This window comes from Bos javanicus, chromosome 6 (assembly GCF_032452875.1).
Source record: "Bos javanicus breed banteng chromosome 6, ARS-OSU_banteng_1.0, whole genome shotgun sequence".
NCBI classification, from domain to species: domain Eukaryota; kingdom Metazoa; phylum Chordata; class Mammalia; order Artiodactyla; family Bovidae; genus Bos; species Bos javanicus.
The window spans coordinates 67457366-67479528 of record NC_083873.1 but is presented as its reverse complement, the minus strand read 5'-3'; the positions used below and the strand labels follow the sequence as shown (position 1 = coordinate 67479528).

General features: G+C 40.2%; 2 protein-coding genes across 13 annotated transcripts in view; one reads left to right on the top strand and one right to left on the bottom strand.

Moving 5' to 3' along the window:
- Positions 1–14148, top strand: part of FRYL (FRY like transcription coactivator) — a 268553-nt gene extending 254405 nt beyond the window's left edge. For 8 of the 10 annotated variants that reach the window (XM_061420109.1, XM_061420111.1, XM_061420112.1 and 5 more), the window contains 8 exons: positions 756–963; positions 2402–2551; positions 3277–3375; positions 6790–6858; positions 9522–9539; positions 10347–10457; positions 11469–11659; positions 12005–14148. In XM_061420109.1, coding sequence (XP_061276093.1) covers positions 756–963; positions 2402–2551; positions 3277–3375; positions 6790–6858; positions 9522–9539; positions 10347–10457; positions 11469–11659; positions 12005–12263 — 1105 coding nt within the window. In that variant the 3' untranslated portion in view covers positions 12264–14148. The remainder of the gene's footprint in view (positions 1–755; positions 964–2401; positions 2552–3276; positions 3376–6789; positions 6859–9521; positions 9540–10346; positions 10458–11468; positions 11660–12004) is intronic. The other 2 variants (XM_061420106.1, XM_061420108.1) reach the window with 1 other exon arrangement.
- ZAR1 (zygote arrest 1) lies at positions 6179–21362 on the bottom strand. Of its 3 annotated transcripts, XM_061420115.1 has the most exons (5): positions 20392–21362; positions 18832–18924; positions 18674–18748; positions 14923–14987; positions 6179–6668 (listed from the first exon to the last, which is right to left on the bottom strand). In XM_061420115.1, the coding sequence occupies exons 1-5, from the start codon at positions 21232–21234 to the stop codon at positions 6644–6646; spliced, it is 1101 nt and encodes a 366-aa protein (XP_061276099.1). In that variant the 5' UTR covers positions 21235–21362; the 3' UTR covers positions 6179–6643. The 3 variants fall into 3 exon arrangements, with proteins under 3 accessions (XP_061276099.1, XP_061276100.1, XP_061276101.1); XM_061420116.1 differs by lacking the exon at positions 18674–18748; XM_061420117.1 differs by lacking the exons at positions 6179–6668; positions 14923–14987 and adding an exon at positions 15422–17574.
- Positions 21363–22163: the final 801 nt, after the last annotated feature.

Below are 22163 nucleotides of genomic sequence, written 5' to 3'. Positions count from 1 at the left end.
ACATCATTTAACCTCACTGAACTTTTTGTCCTTCACTGGTAAAAATCAGAATAATTGCACTTAACTGTCATAGAGTTTCTGTGAAGATTGAATGAAAACAGCCCATGTAAGGCACCTAATATATAGCCCTTGACACAAAAGTACATGACAAAAACTTAAAAAGTATCATGATTGCCAATTTGGGCCTGTTCAAATAAAAAGACTCTGAAATTGACCATTTAAAATGAAGTCATTCTAGGCTATATTAGTCATAGAAGTTACTGAAATTATTCCATAGCCCTGGCATATTGTAGGATTGCTCAGTCACTTCAGACATGTCTGACTCTTTGCAACCCCATGGAATGTAGCCCTCCAGGCTCCTCTGTCCATGGGATTCTTCAAGCAAGAATATTGGACTGGGTTGCCATGCCCTCCTCCAGGGGATCATCCTGACCCAGAGATTGAACCCATGTGTTCTGTGTCTCCTGCATTTCAGGTGGATTCTTTCCCCATTGAGCCACCTGGGAAGCCCCATTGTAGGATGAAGTTGTTTTAAGGTGGTTGTGTGAAATCAGATTTCTAAATCCAAAGATGCTAGAAAGAACAGGCTGAGAATCTGCTTATTCATGCTTTCTCACAAAATTTAGGTGGTCGCCCGTTTTCTGAATCAATATGTGCACATATGTAAGAAATAATGTTAGGTGATTTAAAGTATTTTAAATAATTGAGTGTATTCTTTTAAGATAATATTATGATGACTGTGTATGTGTTAACAGTCAAGATGAAGAAGAACAAGATGGTTTTCCAGAAGTACAGACATCACCTCTGCCATCACCATTTCTTTCTGCCATCATAGCCGCTTTTCAGCCAGTAGCATATGACGACGAGGAAGAAGCCTGGCGCTGCCATGTCAATCAGATGCTGTCTGACACCGACGGGTCCTGTGCAGTCTTTACTTTTCACGTGTTTTCTAGGCTGTTTCAGGTCAGTACGGTTGAAGACTTCTGAATTCGTACTACAGTTATTGGATAAAATTACGGGGTTTTATCTAAAATCAGTATCTCAAATTTTAATATTCTCACTAGTTTCCTTTAAAGGTTTTTTATTTTCCTAAGATAGTGATAATTTAAATTTACATTTTAATATGACATTATACAGTGACTAGTACAGGTACTTCCCCTAAGGTAATTAGAGTAAAACTTCAAAATAACATTTGATCAAATTCTGGAATATGCTAGACACCTCCAGGGACACCAAAGAAATATAAAGGCGGGTTCCTGCCTTTAAGGAGCTTTCAGTCAGTATCATAAGACAATGTATCATAAAGGGTTCACTTCATTGGCACTTTCATTACTATGTGGGGACCTTAAAATTTTTAACCAAGGCTGCTTCCATCCCTGAAAGTAATATGAGCTAACATTTATTCAGTACTCACTATATGTAAGGCACTAAGCTAAATGTTTTACAGTAAGTAATTCTTACAACAGACCTACGTAATGTATTTTTAGCATTCTGTAGCTAGGGAAACCAAGGCTGACATTTAAGTCATTATTTTCCCAACTGCCTGCCACCTTTCCACCCTACCTAAGCAAATTTTGCCCATCTTAGAAGACCCAGCTCGGTACATAATCTCGCTGAAGTTTTCCCAGCCTTCAGTCTTTCCCTTCTGAAAGTTCTTCAGTGCTTATTAACTGGAGCATTTATTTACTTAACTTTGTAGTTTTGCATTGCTACTTGGTTTTCTATTTATATTCTTTTCTTTCCAGAGATACAAATTTCTCCATGCGTGAGACTGTGGCTTATACTTTGTTTTAAATTAATCATAATGCCACCTAATGGTGCTACACGTATACATGTAGGTACACATCCAAGTATTTGTATAGTAATTACATTGCTGATATAGCATCTGATTCATTCAGTGTTCACTATGGTTTAGGCCCTGATGGTTTTATGTGAATGAATATTCTTGAGTTTTGAGAAGATACTGCCCTTGGTGCGTTTTGATGACTTCAGTTCAAGTCAGCAGGAGAGTAAACTATCCAAGGAGAGTAAACTACTTTTACTGAAAGTTTCACTTGGTAGAATTTAACTTCGGAAGATCTAATTCCTCATGCATGTGAGGGCTTTATTTCCAGCAATATCTAGCATGTACTCCTCTCTGGGGAGACGAATAGCATGTATCATTAGTTTCTCTTTTCAGGAATACTATACAATAAATCCTTGATCATTTTTAGAAATTACCATGTTTCCTAAAGAAGTGCCTAAAAATAAGGATTTACAGATTGATTTTTAGGGTTCTACATATATCACTACAATCATAGTTTTAGAATAGAAGGTTGCTCTAATTATAAATGATGCTTTTTTACTTAAAGATTAAAAAAGGCTTTCATATGAAATACATTTCCTTATATTTTCTCCACAGTCAATTCAAAGAAAGTTTGGGGACATAACTAATGAGGCAGTCAGCTTTCTTGGTGAGAGTCTGCAGCGCATTGGTGCCAAATTTAAAAGCTCATTGGAAGTGATGATGATGTGTTCAGAATGCCCAACAGTCTTTGTGGATGCTGAAACAGTAAGTTTTTACATGAGGCTTACTTTATCATAAAAAGTAAACTAGAATGGCATCACTCAGTAAATGGTCTTTTTTAAGGTAATTCAGAATTTTAAAGGTTCATATTTTCAACTTGATTATAAATATCTAGAAAAATATAGTTCCCATGTACTGTATGCAGTGACTTGTGACTGTTTCTGATTCTGACCTCTTCTTGCCCTCACCTTTCGTAGAGTCCTGGATGGGAGAGCTAAAGAATCGTGCTTAGAGATGCATACTTTTCCCTGATTCCTGAATCAAAGCTCACAGGAGAGGGCTAGACACATTTCCACTACCCCCACCCCCACCCCCGCCCCACCACCACCATGAAGAACCCAGAACTCCCTGGTCTTCTCCACTTGTCTCCAAGCACATTTGTAGATTATGTATTAAGACAGTTAAAGAATTATGGTTTAAAAAGCTTCAAGTGTATTACTGTTAAGGTATTCACTGGTGGGACATGCCACTTTTGCCTGAGCCAGGTTTTGAAAGCATTAGAAGGCATGCTTACCCTTTCTGACATTCCTGAAACCACACCGCACTCCTCTGTTTCAGTGAAAGGTCAGTCCTTAGTACAGGACAGTGGACAGTAGGGGACGCTGCCTTAAGTTGGCTTGAAAATTCACTAACCCATAAGCCCAAAGGTTTTGGTCTCAGGATTGTGATCAGAAATGGTGACCTGGATCCATGTGTTTCTGATTTGACAGCTGATGTCCTGTGATTTGCTAGAAACACTAAAGTTCAGTGTTTTGGAGCTGCAAGAACACCTGGATACTTATAATGCCAAAAAAGAAGCAGCTGAGCAGGTCAGTCCCTTTTTACAATGTAAAAAAAAAAAGTTACTTGTGTCACTAGACATGCTAACCTGGCAGAATAGCCGAGAGGGAAACAGGACCTCTTGCCACTTGCCTCAGGTTGTGCTGAGAATGGTGGGGAACTTGGAGCTGCCTGTCCAGTAAATCCCGATCTTCAGCTTTTAGAAACTGGCCTTCTAAGCGTCTTAGAACACAATGGAAAACTCGCTTTATAAAAAGCTTCTGTGTGGAGACTGTATAGCTGCTGTTAACATTGCAAGTAGGAATATAAAAGCAGTATTTGCCTGAGCAACGCATATGATGTTGTGGTCCAGAAAACCCGCCACTTGTGACGAACTGGTGATCTTTTTCCCGTGATGTGTGTGTGTACATGGGCAAGCAAAGGGAGAAAGGAGCATGTAGTAGACTATAGATACTGCCTGCACACAAATGTTTCTCTACCTCCAGTCTGGCACTGCAAAACACAGCCAGCAGTTCTGATCCCTGAGGGCAAATCCAGCATGCTGTTTTCAATGGCAGGGGCAGAAAAACTTAAAGGAAAAAAATGGTTCTCGTTTACACACAAACTGCAGACAGGTATTTTTTCCCTAGGAGGCCGATCTTTCTTTAGTAAGTACTAAATATCTACCACATGTAAAGGCCTATGAAGAATGAAATGTCAAACCTGGTTCTTATTCCCTAAATATTCTAGATAGGAATATTTAGGAATAGAAGTCTTTGTGCTTTATGTAAATAATTAGTAACAAATAATTAGTAACCAAAGTAGGGATTATAGTATAAATAAAAGTACTGGCAATTAAAGAGACTTCCCAAAGTCATGTAGGTCTAACAGAGAATGGGTACAAACCAAATCTATGATTTCCAAGAAGTCACTTCTGACCTACAGCCAGTAAGACCAAATCATATACTTTACAGCAGAGGTACTGTTGCAATATGGTGGGACAAGAATGTTCTTTCCAGAAAATTGTGCTGAATCAATTAAAATACTTGTATGGAAGAGAAAAATGAATTCGATTCCTTCATAAGTAATCATGTCACTATTTTTTATCCTATCCCTTCCTTTGCTTCCTTTCTTCTTTTCTATCAAACAAGTATTTTTCATTATTCAGTTTTTGCCCCTCTAATAGTTTTTCAGTTGTATCAATACATTCTTGTATATTCCTTGAGGCTTCTCAGAATCACAAGTGAAAGCCTGGGGTATTCATCAGGACCCTCTCTCTTGGCTGGAGTGAACAGTTTTTGTCTCCCCAGCACCATAAGACCAAAAAGCCTCTGTTTACCTTTTCAGCCTCCCAGATGCCACTGCTGGCTTTCTTAGCCTCTCCTCCTGCGCAGGATAAACACAGGAACGAATGCCCCAAGGGGAAAGTGCACACGGACTGCTGGGCTGCCTCCTCTGCAGCTCCCTCTTCTCCAGGATCTTGACCCTTAGGGCCTCACTACCTGTGACAGCCCTGCTTTCCCAGCCCAGTGAAACTACAGGCCACTACTTTTTGTTCAGCTTCTGAGCCCATGGACAGGAATGAGCAAATCCCCTAGAGTAACGCTGGAATCAAAGTAGGGCTCTCTTGATACTTTTCTCTAACTCCCTAAATATGGCAGTTTGATATTTACTGTCAGTTCTTTGGACTTCCTAGTTCAACTAGTTCTTACTCAACTTCCATAGTTGTCCTTCGAGGACAGGCCTTACATAAGCTACTCCATCACACCCAGACGCCGTACCTCTCCAGTTAATTTTTAACCTTTATTTGAGCCCTGAATTAAAAAAAAAAAAAAATCCATCATGATAGGAAGACTGATTAACCGGTGAACTGGAGGTTATTCTGTACACAGACTGTCTGCTGTGTTTTGTACACACTGACCGGGAAGCTGTGGACCTGTACTTTTCAGGCCAGTGTGCAGCCACAGCACAACAGGGTTGGGGCTTGTCTTGTAACAGAATACAAATCAGAATTATGTTGAATAGTGCCCCCCCATGCCCTATCATAGGCATACAGTATAAAAAAATATATTTAGTAAGAATAAGCAGTTAAAAATTTTTTTCATCAGCATACTGGACACACTGGGCTAGACTTGTGATGATGATGATGAACCATATAGGCATTCTAACATTTTGTGTGAGCAGACATTCATGTACAGATTCCATGATAGATGTCAGCTGAATTTTGCTGATATAGAGAAATCTGCTGACTAGCTTTTGACAATGGCTGCCAGCAGCTGTATCTCACTACGAAAGCTTTAACATGTTTTTCTTCTGACATGCTGTCAAGTACAGAGCCTAAGGGCCCAGGCAGGCTGAGGGGCTGGGATAAAAGGGACAGAAGGTCAAAGAGACTGTTTTGAAACAACCGAGACACCTAATTTTCATTCTTTGCGTGTAGACCGTTAAGCTACAACTGAGAATTTCAAATGTCTAATAATGAAATATTTTCAAAGAATAAACAATGTAGCTCATGGTTTTTCTCAAAGTCCTAATGAAAAATGTCCTAGTTTCATATATATAATTTCAAATATAATTCATATTATATATTTGATAATATTATATATATTGTAATTTTATTATGTTTAATCTGTCACATAAGAAAGAGCCAGGCAGTCAAAAGAACTGATTATTAACATCATACTCTCAAAACCTAAGTGCTTAGCTTGAAGGCTCTTAGCTTTCACTTCAGCTTGGAAATTCTATGAGTCCAGTGTTTTCCCCACTAAACCACAGTACTGTTATTTTCTTTTTATCTGGCCAAGGAAAAGTTACCTTAAATAAATTATCCATCTTTAGGACTAGACCCTGGATAAGAAAATCATATTTGGCTTCTGCAACCAGTATCTCTTTGGAGATAACACATTTGCCATACATTGCTGTCCAAAAAGGAAGAAAAAAAAAACCAAGATTTTAAATGGATTTTAGTTTCTGTTTCACTAATTAAAAGTGACACACGTCTTCTGAGAATTACACTTCTGATAAACGAACAGACCTGGTTAATTCTAAGTTGCCTTTATTAAACTAACAAGAGGGGAAGCCCACTTTTCATTTCTCCATCTTACATTAGACACAGGTCAAGTATAGGTTGTGAAGATTGCCAGTAAAATCTACAAAAATGAATATTCTTTACTGAAATGGAGCACCACAAGTCCCTGGAATAGAAGACAGCTGATTGCGTTTCCATTAATAAACTCTCCCCAGTGTGTACATGTTGCCACGTAGACAGCCTCCTCTGCTTGGGTTTGTCGCATACAAATGATTCTGCTCGAGTGGAGATCAAAGTCTGTGTCTACAACCAATCCTAGAAATTCAAGTTCACTTTTTAGGATTTTTGTTCTGTATGTGCGGGCTGTTATAGTACCAGTTTCATTGTGTACTATGCAATTACTGTATTAAAATTGTACTGTTACTTATTTCTTCAGTGGTTAGACAATTGTAAGAGGACATTTGGTGCCAAAGAAGACATGTATAGGATAAACACAGATGCACAAGTAAGTTTCTTGTTCTTAGTTTTGCTATATTTCTGTATCAGGTAAAATAATGTATATGCTCAAATGTCCTTATTTGCTATTCCTAAAAATAAAGAATACTTGTAACATTTTTCATTATCAGAATAGTCTTTGTAAATGTTAGGTTCAGTGGAATGTTGGCTTAGTAATGAAAAACTCACTTTAATAAAAATGAACGACCAGCTTGTGACTGAAACTTAATAACATTCAATAGATAAGCTCGATGAATATCTGGATAGTCCAGGTTGACTTTTAGTTGCGTCTGCCTCTTTAAAAATTTTTTCATTCTGCGTTAGATTTCTACAGATAAATTGGTCAAGAAAGCAAACTGGAGTAATACATTCATATTAGTCCTTCCGAAGATGAAATTCTGGTTGGATAAGTTATGGTTTTTGCTAGTAAAATTCAGTGAAAAAAATAGTAATATAGAGAAGAGTGCACATATATAACACATATATTAAATGAGGATAAAATTAAGACCTACAAATTATTTTAATAGAAGTGTAACTTTATAGGGGGAATATGCATTAATTAATAGCCTCTGCATTTGACATCAGAATTCTAATCTTTTACAATGTCAGACTGGCATAAAAGTTACTGTAGTACTGTAATAAAAATTTGAAGTTTTACAAAACTGAAATGTTGAGAAAATAGCAGTATATGCTCACTAAATGTTAACTGTTTGCCAGGCATTGTGCTGAGCATTTCATATTCATTATCTCTACCCATACAATTTCATCTAGTAGATGCTATAATTATCCCCATTATGAGATAAGGATAAATAATAAGCAATTAATAAATATTTTTAAATAAGGAGAAAATATATATGCAAATTAAAATCGAGGCTCAAAGAAGCTAATTTATCTAAAATCAGTACGTAAATAGGATTAAGATTCAAACCTAGAAAGGCTGACTCCGAATCCTGCTCTGTCATAAAGAAATTGTCATTTCATCCGTGTAAAGAAAGAAACAAGGCAAGATAAGGGATTAATCCCAGACTAGAATTAGATCCTTTGGTTCTAATTCTGTCTTTGCCACTATGGCTTAAACAAGGAACAGACTGCTTTTGTCATATATAAATTAGATGATTAGACTAAGTATTTCTTGTATCCCTTCTACCTGATGACAAGGAGTTCATCTCAGCAGTCTATGTCAATTAAAATAGCTTGAGGTTTTCTACTGAGTAAAAAGTGAAAACTCTTTACATTTAAGCCTTCCATTTATATCTTAGCTCTCCTTTCACATTCAGCTCCTTGAGAGGAGAGGTCTCTTTTTATGCAACATTATGTACTGTCTGTTCCTATATACCAGTATAGCCATTTGCCTAATAAGCACTCAATAAATATTAAAGATAAATGAAAGGATTGTATATATGCAAATTTCAACATACTAAAAAGCAATATTTTTAAAGGTACAGTGTTAACATTTTGTGTGATCTAGTAATTCAAAACTAAGAAATTAATTATGTTTGTTATTTCCTATAATTGTGATCATTATAAACTTTATCAGTGATATCTTTTCCATTACATCCTAAAGTAGATGCTATGGATATATGTGTATGGAGTCAGTTTTTATTTATGTTAATAGAAATGAAAATATATTTAAAATTCATAGTTTCTATACAAAACAATATGAAGTAAAACCTCAGAAATTTAGATATGCTAATGTTTGACACTGGATTGTGCTCAACATTCACGGAATGACCATCCACGTAATTTATGATAAGTAGTTCAGAGCTAAAGTTCACCTATGCTTAGCAAATCCCTTCTAAATTGATAGCAATAAATGTTATATAAACAGTGCTTCAGAGGAAACTATTTAGAAAAGCAGATTTCAAAAGGGATTTCCGAATATTTCAAAAGCAGTATTTACATATGATGATTGCTGTTTTAATTAGAATTCTTCTCCTTTAATGAGACTAGGTCTAAGTTGCTATAGATATTTTCATGTAATAATTTTTAAATATTCCATAAGCTGGTTGGTTGATTCAGACCTACTTGGGTTAAATTTCTGAGGTTTAGTAAACTTCATTTGAAATGCAATTTAAAACACACAACTGCTCTCAATATTTTACCTTCTGATTCAGCGCTAATTATGGTAACTTGTGATTTAAGTAGACAGCAAAGGGTAAGAAAGCCAGAATTAGCCATGTCAGAGATAATATTCTCATGGGCAGATACTTATTATATAAAATTATATCCCAGTTCTCTTCTGAGAAGTAGGAGTAACTCATTTCTTATTGTAATTGGAAGTTTTCCACTTTCCTAACAGAAATTTGTTACATTTAGTTTTTTTTAAGGCTATAAAAACCCAGATAGATGACCACTTTCACTAGCCAACTTCCCAACATCCCACTAGTTTGATTTTATCCTTTTGTAGCTTTTGCACAAGAAATAAACTATAGCCTAAATGTAATTTAGCTGTTATTTGGCAAAGAGTGAAAAAAAAACACCCTGGATTGTTACAGAAATGTCTAAAAAAACTTTATTCTGGAAATGGCATCATAAATTTTTCTTTGGGGTGTAATTAAATGTTCTTCAGTTTGCCTGGGACATCTGTGACCCTAGTTAAAATGATTTCTTACACTAATTCTTGGTCTTTTTCTTCCTTTGTATTTTTTGTGACCCGATCACCTTCTTGCTTAGCAAATGGAAATTCTAGCAGTAAGTGACCTGTCTTAATTTATAGACTACTTATCCATGTCAGACAAACTGGTTTCATTTGCCATTTGTGACCTCGCAATGATTTATCATGGACTGCTTTAAGAGTAGTGTATGCTTTAGTTCTGCATAGCCCTAATCCATGAAATGTTTTAGTCCTACAAAGATAATGAGGTTTTATAATTAATATGTACAACTAGCAGTTGCCTTTTTACACATCTCTAATGAATCTCCTTTTAAATTTCTTAATTTTAATAATCCAAGAGCATTTGTTAATTTGTCTTATTTCAGTGAGATTATAAATTTTTTTTTTTTTTTAGAAAAAGGAATTAATTTAAAAAGCAAACTATTCTTACATTTTAGATGAGAGGTTATCCAAAGTTTTACTTTTGCTTTATCAAGCACTTGTTGATAAATGCAATGAGATGTATATCTCAATGTAGCAAAAGTATATGAATTTATAAATTATTTTCATTATGAAGTTAAAGTTTTAAGTTCTAGTGAATCCTTTTTAAAGCAATCTATTTATTGCCTGCTAAAAAATTCTATTTGTCTAATGTGAAAATGTATCACACTAAAAATGAACTATGTAACCAATAATCTTTAAATTTTTATTTTAATCCCAGTCTTCAGAGCATCTTTCATCTGTGTTTCGTCAACTTCATACCATATTAACTTGCTTACTGCAGAAAGATAAATCTCAGAACAATTTAAAATAATTATTTACTTATAAATTTTTATTGGAACTTTGTTGTCTCGTGAAATATGGAAAATAACACCTAAATTTAACATGGTGTTATTTATTTCTAGGAACTGGAGCTCTGTCGAAGGTTATACAAATTGCATTTTCAACTGCTGCTTCTGTTCCAAGCCTACTGTAAACTTATCAACCAAGTTAACACAATAAAAAATGAAGCAGAGGTAAATATTCAGTTGTACTAGGCATTAGTAACTGATCGTACAAAATTAAAATACATTCATACTTATTTCCTTGTGGGAGTGCTAAAGTCGAAAATCACTTATGGAGAGTGGCTAGTGGGTCTTTTTTTCCCCCCCTAGTTAAGTATTATCAGTTTTTGAAATGATGTGCTGTTTTAGGACCAGTTAGGAAATCTGAAAGCAGATATCCAGCGATCTTAAAAGGTTTGAGACCTTAAAATTCCCAGTAGCAGCAATAGATCATCTGTAATCAAAAATCAAGTGAAGCACGTCAGTTCAATAAAGACAAAATTGTATTATGAAACCCCCTAACATCTTGTCCATGTAGTATTTCTATAGTTCTAGTAACTCACACAAGAATAAACACATCAAGAACACTGCGAGTATTAGAAATCATAGCATGAATAGATTCAAAGGTAGGGGCTTTAGAATCTTTCCCTCTTGTAAACCACTGGTACCAGAACTATCACCAAGGAAATCACTGCATTTTCTAAATTTACTTAAAAAAAAAATACATACATACCGGTTTATATAAAATACCCTGGAGAAATAACCCTTTAAAATATAAAGACATCTCATTACTGTCAATTATTTTTTTTCATGATCCTCCCAGAATTCCAGGCCTTATGTTACAAAACAATAATATAAATGTATTTTTACTAAGATGAAGTATGTATAACATGTTATCACATGTTAAAATACAGACCAATATAAACAACCTATTGTTTTACTTATTACAGTGTATTGATAACATTTATTACATTTAAGATAACCTGTTGTTTTATCAAGAGTATATAAAGACTACTGTTTGGTAGCTGAAATTATTCCAGCTGAATAGAGAACTTGAAATATTAACTGTCCTAAGTTTAACAACTGAAAATAATCTTAAAGGGAAAATATTACCATCATCAGATGTAATTTCACAGCTAAGTACTCAGTATTGTTACTGAATATACAAATTTGATCCTTTTAAAGTATATTTATTTCTTTTAGGTCTTCAACATGTCAGAGGAACTTGCCCAGTTGGAAAGTATCCTCAAAGAAGCCGAGTCTGCCTCAGAAAATGAAGAAATTGACATTTCCAAAGCTGCACAAACTACTATAGAAACTGCCATTCATTCTTTAATTGAAACTTTGAAAAATAAGGAATTTATATCAGCTGTAGCACAAGTGAAAGCTTTCAGGTAAAATGTGAAGGGATTTATAGGAGATGCCTTTATACCTAGCTGGAAATTTATGATGGAGTTTGGGTTTTCAACTTGATGTCTCAATCTTTGTGAAAGGAAAACATGACTTTATTTTGTACACTTATCAGTGCAATGACACCAATTTTAGACTTTGTTCATTATCTGTGCTACTTTCAGTAATATTTGTTAAAATGTTAAAACAGATCCTCAGTGATTCATAAGGCAATTACTTTTTGTGAGTATTAACCTAAAAGTACTTAATCTGGAATGATTGCTGTGGTAATGTAAATGTGTGCTGTGTAAAATGTACAATCAGGACTTACAAATACTGTCTGCTTTCAGATCTCTCTGGCCCAATGACATCTTTGGCAGCTGTGACGATGCCCCTGTCCAGACGCTGTTACACATCTATTTCCACCACCAGACGCTGGGCCAGACGGGAAGCTTTGCAGTCATAGGCTCTGACCTGGACATGTCAGAAGCCAACTACAAACTGATGGAACTTAACCTAGAAATAAGAGAGTCTCTACGCACGGTGCAATCATACCAACTCCTCACACAGGCCAAACCAATTGGAAATTTGGTGAGCACTGGATTTTGAGAAACTTCAGGCATTCAGGAAAAGACTGAACTGAAGATGATTAAGAATATTAACAAGCACCTTTATGGACCCTTGCAGTTCACTGACAGCTTTTTCTGGCAGCATCCACAACCCCAGTGTAACTAATGTCAAACTTTCTCAAGGTAAAAAAGAATGTCAGAACCACATCTGAAGGGGAAAAAACTAATCATCTTAACAGCTGCCAATACCTCCCACAATAAGCGTATAAAGAAAGAATTTTTTTAATGACTTTACCTACGTGAAAAGAAAAGGGCTAAAAGTGATGCATACAAATACAATACTTTCTGGAGAAAGAAAAGAATTCTAAGGATGTTTGCAATAATGGCCTCTAATACTGAGACATTGGAAAGCAGGTAAAATGAGGCTGAAATCGAGGCTGGTTCATTTTAGCTGAAGACCTGCAGAGCTGCTTGGGTTTCTAGCAGTCACAAGCATGATCGACAACTGATGCTTAATCATCTACATGAAGAACATCTATTCGGATAGACAGACACAGAAAGACTTATTTGCAAAACCCATTGATTTTTTTTTTTTTTTCCAATATGTGGGATAAGGGCGTGGGTGTTTTGTTTTTTTGGTCTGTATAAGGAATTGTGTGTGTGTGTGTGTGTGTGTGTGAGCTGAGATGTGTGCATATGTGATAGTCATATTTTCAAGGTATGGGTGTTTGGTGATAACGTCTCAGAGCATGCCTAAAAGAGCACTGCAAGATTATTTTTGAAAAAATTTATTTTATTAGATCTAACTCTTCTTAGTGTGTAAATGTTAGGACATTTTAATAATATTTTAAAACTGGGCTTTCCCAGTATTTCAAAAAGAAATAATATATCTGTTAACGTTATTGGAATGCTGCTCAGTTCTCTGATCAGTGCTTATGTTACAATTGTTGATAACTAACCAAAGTAGATGCCTGCGGAGACTTTAAAATGTACAATAAAGATGTATGCTGCCCGTCAGCGCTTCTCATTAGAAAAGTTAACTTATTTTACTCCATAATTATTATAGAAACTGTATAGATTAAAACTGGTATTTTCTTGTACATTTGTGCAATGCACTGTTATACAAGAAGAGGTGTACAAAGCTAAAGAAAAAAACTGTGGTCATTGATGGCAGAATATGTGACTTGCAGGCCCTGCAAGTCTGCAGAATTCAAGGAGAGAGATGCAGATGCATTTGTATATGTTTATGCAGGACTCACATGTTTCACCCTTAAGGAACCCGGGGCTACGGGGGAAGATGAAAGGAAGCCTGAAGACTGACTTAACCAAAACATGCAATACACTTATTCACTGTCCAAGTTTGCAGCATAACATGGACTGGATTTCTCTGTCCTTTTTTTAAAATAGCATTTTGTAAAAGAAATGAATGTAGTCCCACAAATTCCTCTGATTTGAAAGGAACACCTTGTATTTTTTATATGCATCTCTTATCCACTGTGACTTTTCTTTTAAACTGGGCTCTGGGATTCCAGAGTTTAGAATGTAGAAATGAAATGCTTAGCTTTGCCTTTTCTTGGCGGCGCGGACCCTGCCAGAAATGTAATTATGCTCAAGTGCATTAACTGAGGGCGCCGCGCACGCCACTGGACTGCTGACTAGAGTTATGTTACCTATAAAATTCTGTAACTGGTCACAGCACATTCATAATCACTGTATTTTTTGACCCTGATAAAAACAATTATTTTGATGGTGTTCTGGTACTGTAAATGGTGTCCTTTAAATTATTTAATGACTTCTGGGTGTGGGGCAGGAAGAGAGCAGTGGTGTCTGGAGACACACCACACTTTACATCCTATCTCACCATCCCCTATTTTTCTCACCCTCCTTATATCCTTTTTGTTAAAATAAAAAGCATTGTAGCTGTTGGTCTGTGTTGTATTTTAAGAAAGGATGAATGATTCTAGTGTGCCTCATTAAGGAACTTTTCAAATGTTGCCTTGACTATTTCTAAAAAAAAAAAAAAAAACTGTCCTTCAAAAGGGGAGAACACATTTAGTTCAGTTGACTAATTACCCAAATCTTCCAAACACTGGAAATTTCCTATTCATATGTGCTGCTACTGCTACTGCTGCTAAGTCGCTTCAGTCGTGTCCGACTCTGTGCGACCCCATGGACTGCAGCCTACCAGGCCCCTCCGTCCATGGGATTTGCCAGGCAAGAGTACTGGAGTGGGTTGCCATTGCCTTCTCCGATTCATATGTAACTAAGTCTATTAATAATGTAATAAAGATGAATACACCTGCAGAAAGCAAGATGCAGATATAAAATCATTAGGATTTCCCTCTACAAATCAGATTTTCTTAAAACTTATATTTTGATGCTCCTTGTCCTCTGGATCCAAAGTGTGCATTCATTAACAAAATATATCAAATGCTTAATTTATTAAACACCTTATTTAGTTTCAATGAGAAACCAATTTTTGTTCATTTACAACCTTTTTCTTTTGCCCGCTAAATTTATCATTTTTAAAAGTAAGTCTGTACAAGAACATGAGATAGTGTGGTTTCTCCAAAGGTTTACATGATTTAGAACATATTTTTACTTTTAGTAGTGTAAGATGGGGAGGGTGTGGTGTCCCCCACCCCCACAACTGTCCATCATAAATTCAGAAAACAGTTACACAGTCTCAGGACACTCACCAGAGCCAGAGCGAGCATCCATCCCTCCTTTTGGTTTCTGAGAACTGCTTATCCACCAGCATAATCTATACAAGAGGAGATAATAATCGATGTCAATATAGTTGTACTTTATGGCATTTTTATTTTTAAATTTTCAAAATTTCAAAACTGTCACTTTAGCAAATGTAAGAAACATGAACAAAACTAGAATCACTTCCCCTGCTACCAAGAGAGAATAGCATTCTGGGGTATTTCCTTCTAGCCTCTCAGACTCTCACTCAGAAAAATCACATAAATCTCTAATTATACATCCAGTTTGACAGTGCTTCATTGCCAGAATGTTCTGACGATAACTCTCATCACAAGTTCTTGTACCACTTTGTTCAGTTTCTGAAAGGCCACTAACTCTAAGCAAAACATGCTCTGATCCTGGCTTTGCTCAACTGTAAAATAGGGTTAACTGCACTATTGGGAAAAGTAATGGCCATGTTAAGCCTAAAGAATGATTAATAGCCGTATTAATAACCATTGAATTTGTCCTAGGGCTCATTGTAGGGCTCATTTCTGTTGTTCCTCGTTTGTTCATCAGATGCTTAGAGTAAATATGTACCTCTTGCATGCTATGTAAGTCAAATTGGTTTCCTATCCGTGTACCTACCAGTGACCTCACGATGAGTTAACAGCATTAACACAAAACTCATCACCTTCACCCACACCTTGTGGTCCTCGTCCTGCATTTCTCTTTGGCCCCACTGCCATTTGATCTTTGCACGACTTCTTATGGGTTTATGAGGATACATGGTATTGCCAGAGTGATTTTTTTTTTTTAAAGGTGAATCTGTCACTAAGGCCCCACCACAGCTTTAAAGCCTTTCAGTGGATCCTGATGACATTCGAGGACCAGTTGCCCCAGCCTGGGCCTACCAGTGATGCCAGCCATCACACCCACCCCTGTCCTCCAGTGTATTCTGCCACTGGGGCCTCCTGGCTTTCTCTACCACTGGGCCTTTGCACATGTTAGCCTAGTCTGGAAAAGTTCTTTCTTTCCCTCTTCGCCTAATTCAGCTCATCCAAACTTTAGCTCAGCTGTAGTGTCATTTTTTCAGGCAAGCCTTCTCTTCCCTCCCCAAGTCAGATCCCTTTTGTTTTCTACCAGGTGCTAAGGGGCTCTTACATAGTGCATAGCAGAAGTTTTGTGCAGAAATTAATGGGCATACACCCACTACACAGGGCAGAGGCCACAGCCATGTTTCTCCATGGGAACTGCAGGGCTGACTCAATTGTTTTCACACTTCAATTACATAAGCAACATCTGGGGTGCTTATTAAACACTTCACCTCCAGGTAGTGATTCAGTAGGAAGAGGCCTAAGACTCTGCATTTTTACAAATACCAGGCCATGGGGTTAGAGGCCTTCCCCCCACTATAAAAGGTTCTAGAGACTTCAATTTTAGTTTCTTTTACTCCCCATATTTGTCTACGTACAAGCATCCAAGATGTTTAACAGACTCACTATATACACGGTTGCTCTAAGGTAGTAAGGGTTAACTGAAGTAGGATGGTTAGAAATTTGGAGGGCATAATTAGCACCTGGTTCCAATTATGTTGTTTCTGTAACCAGGAAACCAATAGCTCTCAACTCTGATTTCATTAGAATCCCTCCTGTCATACCCCACCCCCACCAATGCTCCAGGGTCTCGGTGTTTTCTTGGTAATCTGGCAGAAAGCTATTAGGCACAGTTAGGATAGTGCTAAATGGTGCCAAACACTTGCCACCTACAGAACTGCAAGTTCACAATGACAAAGGCTAAAGCTGCCTCCAACTTCATCTTTAAATACATTTAGGAGACCTTTTTTTTTTTTTTAAATGTTCCATTACCAGCTGAAGTTCATTTGAAGTTATTTAACATCTAAAAACTGCCCTCAGAGCCCCCCACCCATTCCAGTCCACATCTGTTCCGTATCTGTGACGCTGTCAGCAAGTCAGGTTCTCAGAGCCTTTGTCCCTCAGCACCTATTACACTGAGGTAATCTGGAGGCCGTCCACTCCCGGTTGCGACTGGGTTACCCATCGCCCCTGTCCCCTCAAACATCAAGGCCTAGCTCTGCCTTCACCTCCTGCAGAAGAATGCTCATTTTAATAGATGGCTTTTTTGGTCAATTAATTTCTTATAGGCATCAGACCTACAAGCAATAAACATCCCATCAGTGAGCCCCTTCATACTGTCAAGTAATGACTAGCCTAACTCAGAGCCTGGCTGCTCCATAAGCAATGGACAAATACTAAAGTAACAAGCACAGACTGTTAAGACAGGCTCTCCTACGGATTTTATGCAGTGTATCAACTGTTTTGCAATGCTTTTATTTTACAGTTTTGCCAAACAACAGCCTTCCACGAAGTATTTCGAGGGAGCGGCAGAAGAGGAGGAGAGACATGGGGGGCAAAAAAGCTCAGCTCGCTTTTCTGCTCCAGCAGCACACATTCACAGTGGGACCTCAGTTTTCTTGGGTTTTTTCCCCCACCATTCACTTAAATGATATATTTGAAACTGAAAGTGCTATCACAGGATAGGCGTTTGCCTTTGCATCTCCCACACAAATCTTGACGGTGGGGCCTTTTGGGGTCCACATGGCGAAGTTTCACTGGGCAGGAGCATCTAGTCTGTTTACAATTCTGAAAAAGATCAAAGTGAGACATGCATACAGAAGATAAACCCTTGGTGATGTCCTGGAACTTCAAAGTTGTTTCTCTAGTCCATTCAAATACTAACTGAATGCACACTAAGCAAGGTTCTGTCCGCAAGGACAGGAATGGGAGAACAAAAGCACTTCCGTCATGCGCTCCTGCTCCCATTTTGCATAGGATTCAATTCTGAATTGTGAAGCTTCTTTTGAAGACGTTTTAAGAGGAAATCTTTTCCTACCCTTGAAGCCAGGGTGGAGAGCCACCAGGTAGGAGAGAGGAGTCTGACAACAAAAGTGAAGGTGTGAGGCCAGGAGCTAGTAGCAGGCCCGGCACCAGTGGCTGACCTTGGCCCTCTCCCTGCTGCAAAGGACCTGAAGCTGAGGCAGAAGGCAGAACAACAGCTGCTGGGCCAAGAGCAGAGCTGTGAGTGAGTTCGATTTCCTTGTCCGATTCCTCTCTACTTTAGAGCTTGCTCTACTCTCAGAGTCAAGGGCATTGATTAGGCTGTCTCAACTGGCAAGCCAAGGTCCGCTAGCAGTGTGGTAACAGCCTAGTCTGTTCTTCCCTCTCTGATTATCACAGTCCATTATCACAAGGCAGTGCTCATTTAACAAGCAACCTGTTACCACTCAACCTGACATTCCTTTCTGAACTAAGGCAAAACAGAAAGCTCTGAAAAACTCGCATTTTTACTAAATACTTATAACTTGGGTACATGCTTCATGAAATGTATTTGCATAAAATCGTCAGCCTCTACTACCTCATGTTAAAAGGTATTCTGTTCTTTAAGTTTACTCTCTCCTGAACTGGACTGAGTGTCAGGTAAAGTAAACATTCTTCCACGTTGCAAATGAGACGACAGTCTCCAGAGATGTTCACACGACCAAGGTTTACAAGAGCAGGAGGAAACGATCACCGAGGCCTGGCTTCCCAGTTGAGTATTATTTCTACAACTCCTTCCAGAAAGGAATCAAAACCTCAGGTCACTGGGAATCTAGGCTCTCTTAGGAAAAAATATTCAAGAAACTACTCCTAAACCTTCTCATCACTATCTAGTTCACACATAAAATGCAAGCGTTCAATTTACTTGGCAGGTGATATCCTCCACTCGGTAAGGGTTATAAGACTTCTGGCATGTTCGGCAAAACTGCTTGTAGTAAACCTGATGGGACAAAGGAAAAACTTAAAGTCCAAACCCTCCTGAACCTTCCGTCAGGATGACGCTGGTGACAGGGCATTGCTTACCTTGTTAGTGCCCTGTACACACCACACATAGGCACTTTCCCAGCGGATATTGCAGTCCTTGCAGTGATAGTAGCCGTACTTCTGCTCTAAGAACTGAGCGAAAGAACAGCAGAGTTTAACCAACTTGCCATCAGAATCAGCCTTCATCTCAAGCAGCCTGGAAAGGATCTGATACTTAAAACTGGCACTCTGCTTCAGATCATGGAGGAAAGTAGAATCAGGTTCAAGGTGGTCTCCAGAAGGTAACAGTTAGGAAAGCTAGTAGCTTAATCAAGTATTGAATAGAAAAGCATGGGCCCACAAAAGTTTGTGTTCCACATTCACTTGGTTCAAGTAGCAGTTTACTAAGCAGGTGTTTTCCTGCAGACAGGCAAGGGGAAAGCCAAAAATACAGGGTTCCTGAATCTTGGGATTCTGGAGGGAGGGTTTTTCTTTCTGTAAAATAGGTCTGATCTTAGCACACACACAAATGAGGTAGTCAAACAGAAGAAATAAGACTGCACCCTAAAATAATCTTGGGTGAACACCTTGAAAAAAAAAAGCTCTTTATGTTGCTAATTAAGTTTCTACCAAATGGTGCTGAGAGTTGAAAATATGGATAAGCCATTAATTCATACACAATATGAACAAAAGTAGTATTACCTTATTCTTTAAGTTATTCTCAGCAACAAGTTACAGACAAGTTTTTCAGGTTAGGTCTTTAGGATTGGAAGGAACTTTGGAAGACTCAGCATTTTCACAGGTGAGCAAACTCAAGTCCAGGAAGGTTAAACGTTGAGTATCAACACAGTTTGGAGCGGTCATAGCTTGTGTACAAATCTGTTTCACTCTCTTTGCTTCCCGGACCCCGACTAAATAGCCTTGAGGGCTTGGAGGAGATATCAGAAGGATTCCTCCAGGCCTCTTACTATTTCTCACGTCTTTCTCCTCCGCTGGGTTACAACCCCTCAGTGCGCTCCAGCTCTTTAGCATTCAGGCAACTACCACACGGCCCTCCATGCCTGCTGCTCCTGGGTAGCAATGCACGGCAGTGCGCACGCTCCAGCAGTACCATCAGATTTCTGAATAGGGGTGCGTCTTAAATGCAAGGTAAAATCCTGACCAGGACCCCAGTAATCAATGGTTACAGTTTCTAACACACTGAATTCAAAACAGAGAGTGGGATCCACGGGAATCGACTCTCCTGGCCAATAAGTTCACTTTCTCATGTTCTGAGACCCATCCTGGATCATCCAGCGTACAATGTATTTGCTGTATACAGCTGACTACACTCTGGCGGTCAGCAAATACTCTCGGAATAAGAATGTTAAGAGCTTTTCTACAGTCACCCCTGTGCAGCTGCAGTTCTACGATAATAGCAACAAGCACACTACACTCGATTTAATGCTGACGGAGAAAGACTTCAGCAGCCACCGAAAGGCACCGAAGCTTGCCGGCGCGTAAAGGGAGCGCGCGCTACCACGTGTCGAGAGCAGCCGAGGGCGGGCACCCGGACGCGGATGGGAGCCAACACAACTCTGGGGGATCCCCTGCCAGTTCCCGGGCTGACTCGGGTCTCACCTGGAAGCGCAGGCGCTCCTTGCTCGGCTGGGGGCTCCGGGGCGACGATCTCTCGCCAGCGGTGTCCGGGACCCTGGCAACGGGCGGGGGCTGCTCGCGGCTTGCCGGTACTGCGGCCTGGGCCTCGTCCTCCTCAGGCTGCAGCTGCAGGGAAACCTTCCTCGCCGACCCGTCTCCCTCCTCGGGGCCTCGGGGCCTCGCAGGTGGCGGCCCTCGCTCAGTCTCCGGCTCCCCGGGCCTCTGCTGGCCCGCCACGGCCTCGGCCCCCTCCAGGAGGGTGGCTAGGCAGCGGGAGGTCACGGGCGAGTACACAGCCAGGGTGCGCAGGAAACGCACGCGCCGCGGGGCGCGGCTCGGCGGGCTGTCCTGCTCCGGGCCCCGGCGGGCGCGCTGCGGGGAGGCCGGGCAGCTGCCGCCCGCGTCCGCCGCGCCCTCGGGATCCGGACTCGGGCCGGACTCGCGGGCCCTGTGCCCCAGCGTCCGCCGCCCCAGCGAGCACTGCACCGATACGTCGCGGAACGGGTTCACCTGCACCGCCGCGTCCCGAGTGCTGGCCGGGCGGGGGCCCACCTGCGACAGCAGGGCCATGAGCTGCGCGCGCTGGTAGCTGTGGACGTACTCGGCGGCCGCCAGCTGCCCGTGGCCCGGGAACGACGACGAGGCCGCGCCGTCAGAGGAGGAGGAAACGGGAGGGTAGCCCCCGCCCCGGGGTCGCCAGCCACCCTCGTCCGCCCCGCTTTTTCCCTTGGCGGCGGCGGCGGCCGGGTAGAGGCACCGGTACGAGTAGAGAGCGCACGCCGGGTACAGGTAACCATCCAGGACGACGTCCCCCAGGGCAGCCATCAGTGTACCCCTGCCGCCTGCCCGTCGGCCCCGGCGCCCTAAATAGACGACCTACCAGGGGCAGTCGGACGCGGGCCCCACCCCCGCGGCCAGCGCTGTGCTGGGGCAGCGCCCCACCCCCACCCCCACCCCCCGCACCCTTCCCGCCACCCACTGGTGTCCTAGCTTCCTCGCCGAAGGGTTCCCTCCCCGACCTTGGTGTGGGAATATTCCACACCCGGAGGTCGGCACGAATATTCTTAAGATGATCTGCAAAGAAAGCTTTCTTTGCGATGCAAAACTGATCTGGAAGTGAACTTGCCCCAGGTGAAGAAGATACCCGCAGAACCATCCCGCGGATTAACCGAGCCAGGTGATAGTCGTTCCTCGGTTATTGTCTGCGCCGCCTTCGAAGCTGAGGCTAGGCTGGGTGCCTCTGGCTAGTGAGCAAAAATGAGGTTTGGGGAGACTACTTGGGGTCTGATAACCTACGATCTCAGATTATATGTTATTTAATCATCTCAGAGTTGCTCTGAGAAATCTACGCATTGAACCCTTTCAGTAAGTGCATAGGGAAAGCACTCTAGGGCATCGTATCTAGGCTAATTGTTTTCTCCCTTGGAGAACTTACTCCCTCCCCGCCTCCCCGCCTCCTCCGTCCCCCGCCCATCTCAAATGGTGACCAGGAGGTGCTGTTAAGTACCACCAGGGATTGCTCTTCTCTGGGGAGGATAGTCGTTCCACAGATTTTTTTGACCAAATAAACTTTGCAAAGGAAAACTGATTTAGACTGTGTTTACATAAACGCTGAAGATGGAACCAGTCCCCAGTTGAAAAGCAAGTGCCTCGTTCACTAGAAACATGTCGGCTGTTCATTACAAATAGATATCAGATCAAGTAATCAAATACATTAATGTAATTTTTCCCTGATTTGAAACAGGTTGGACAAT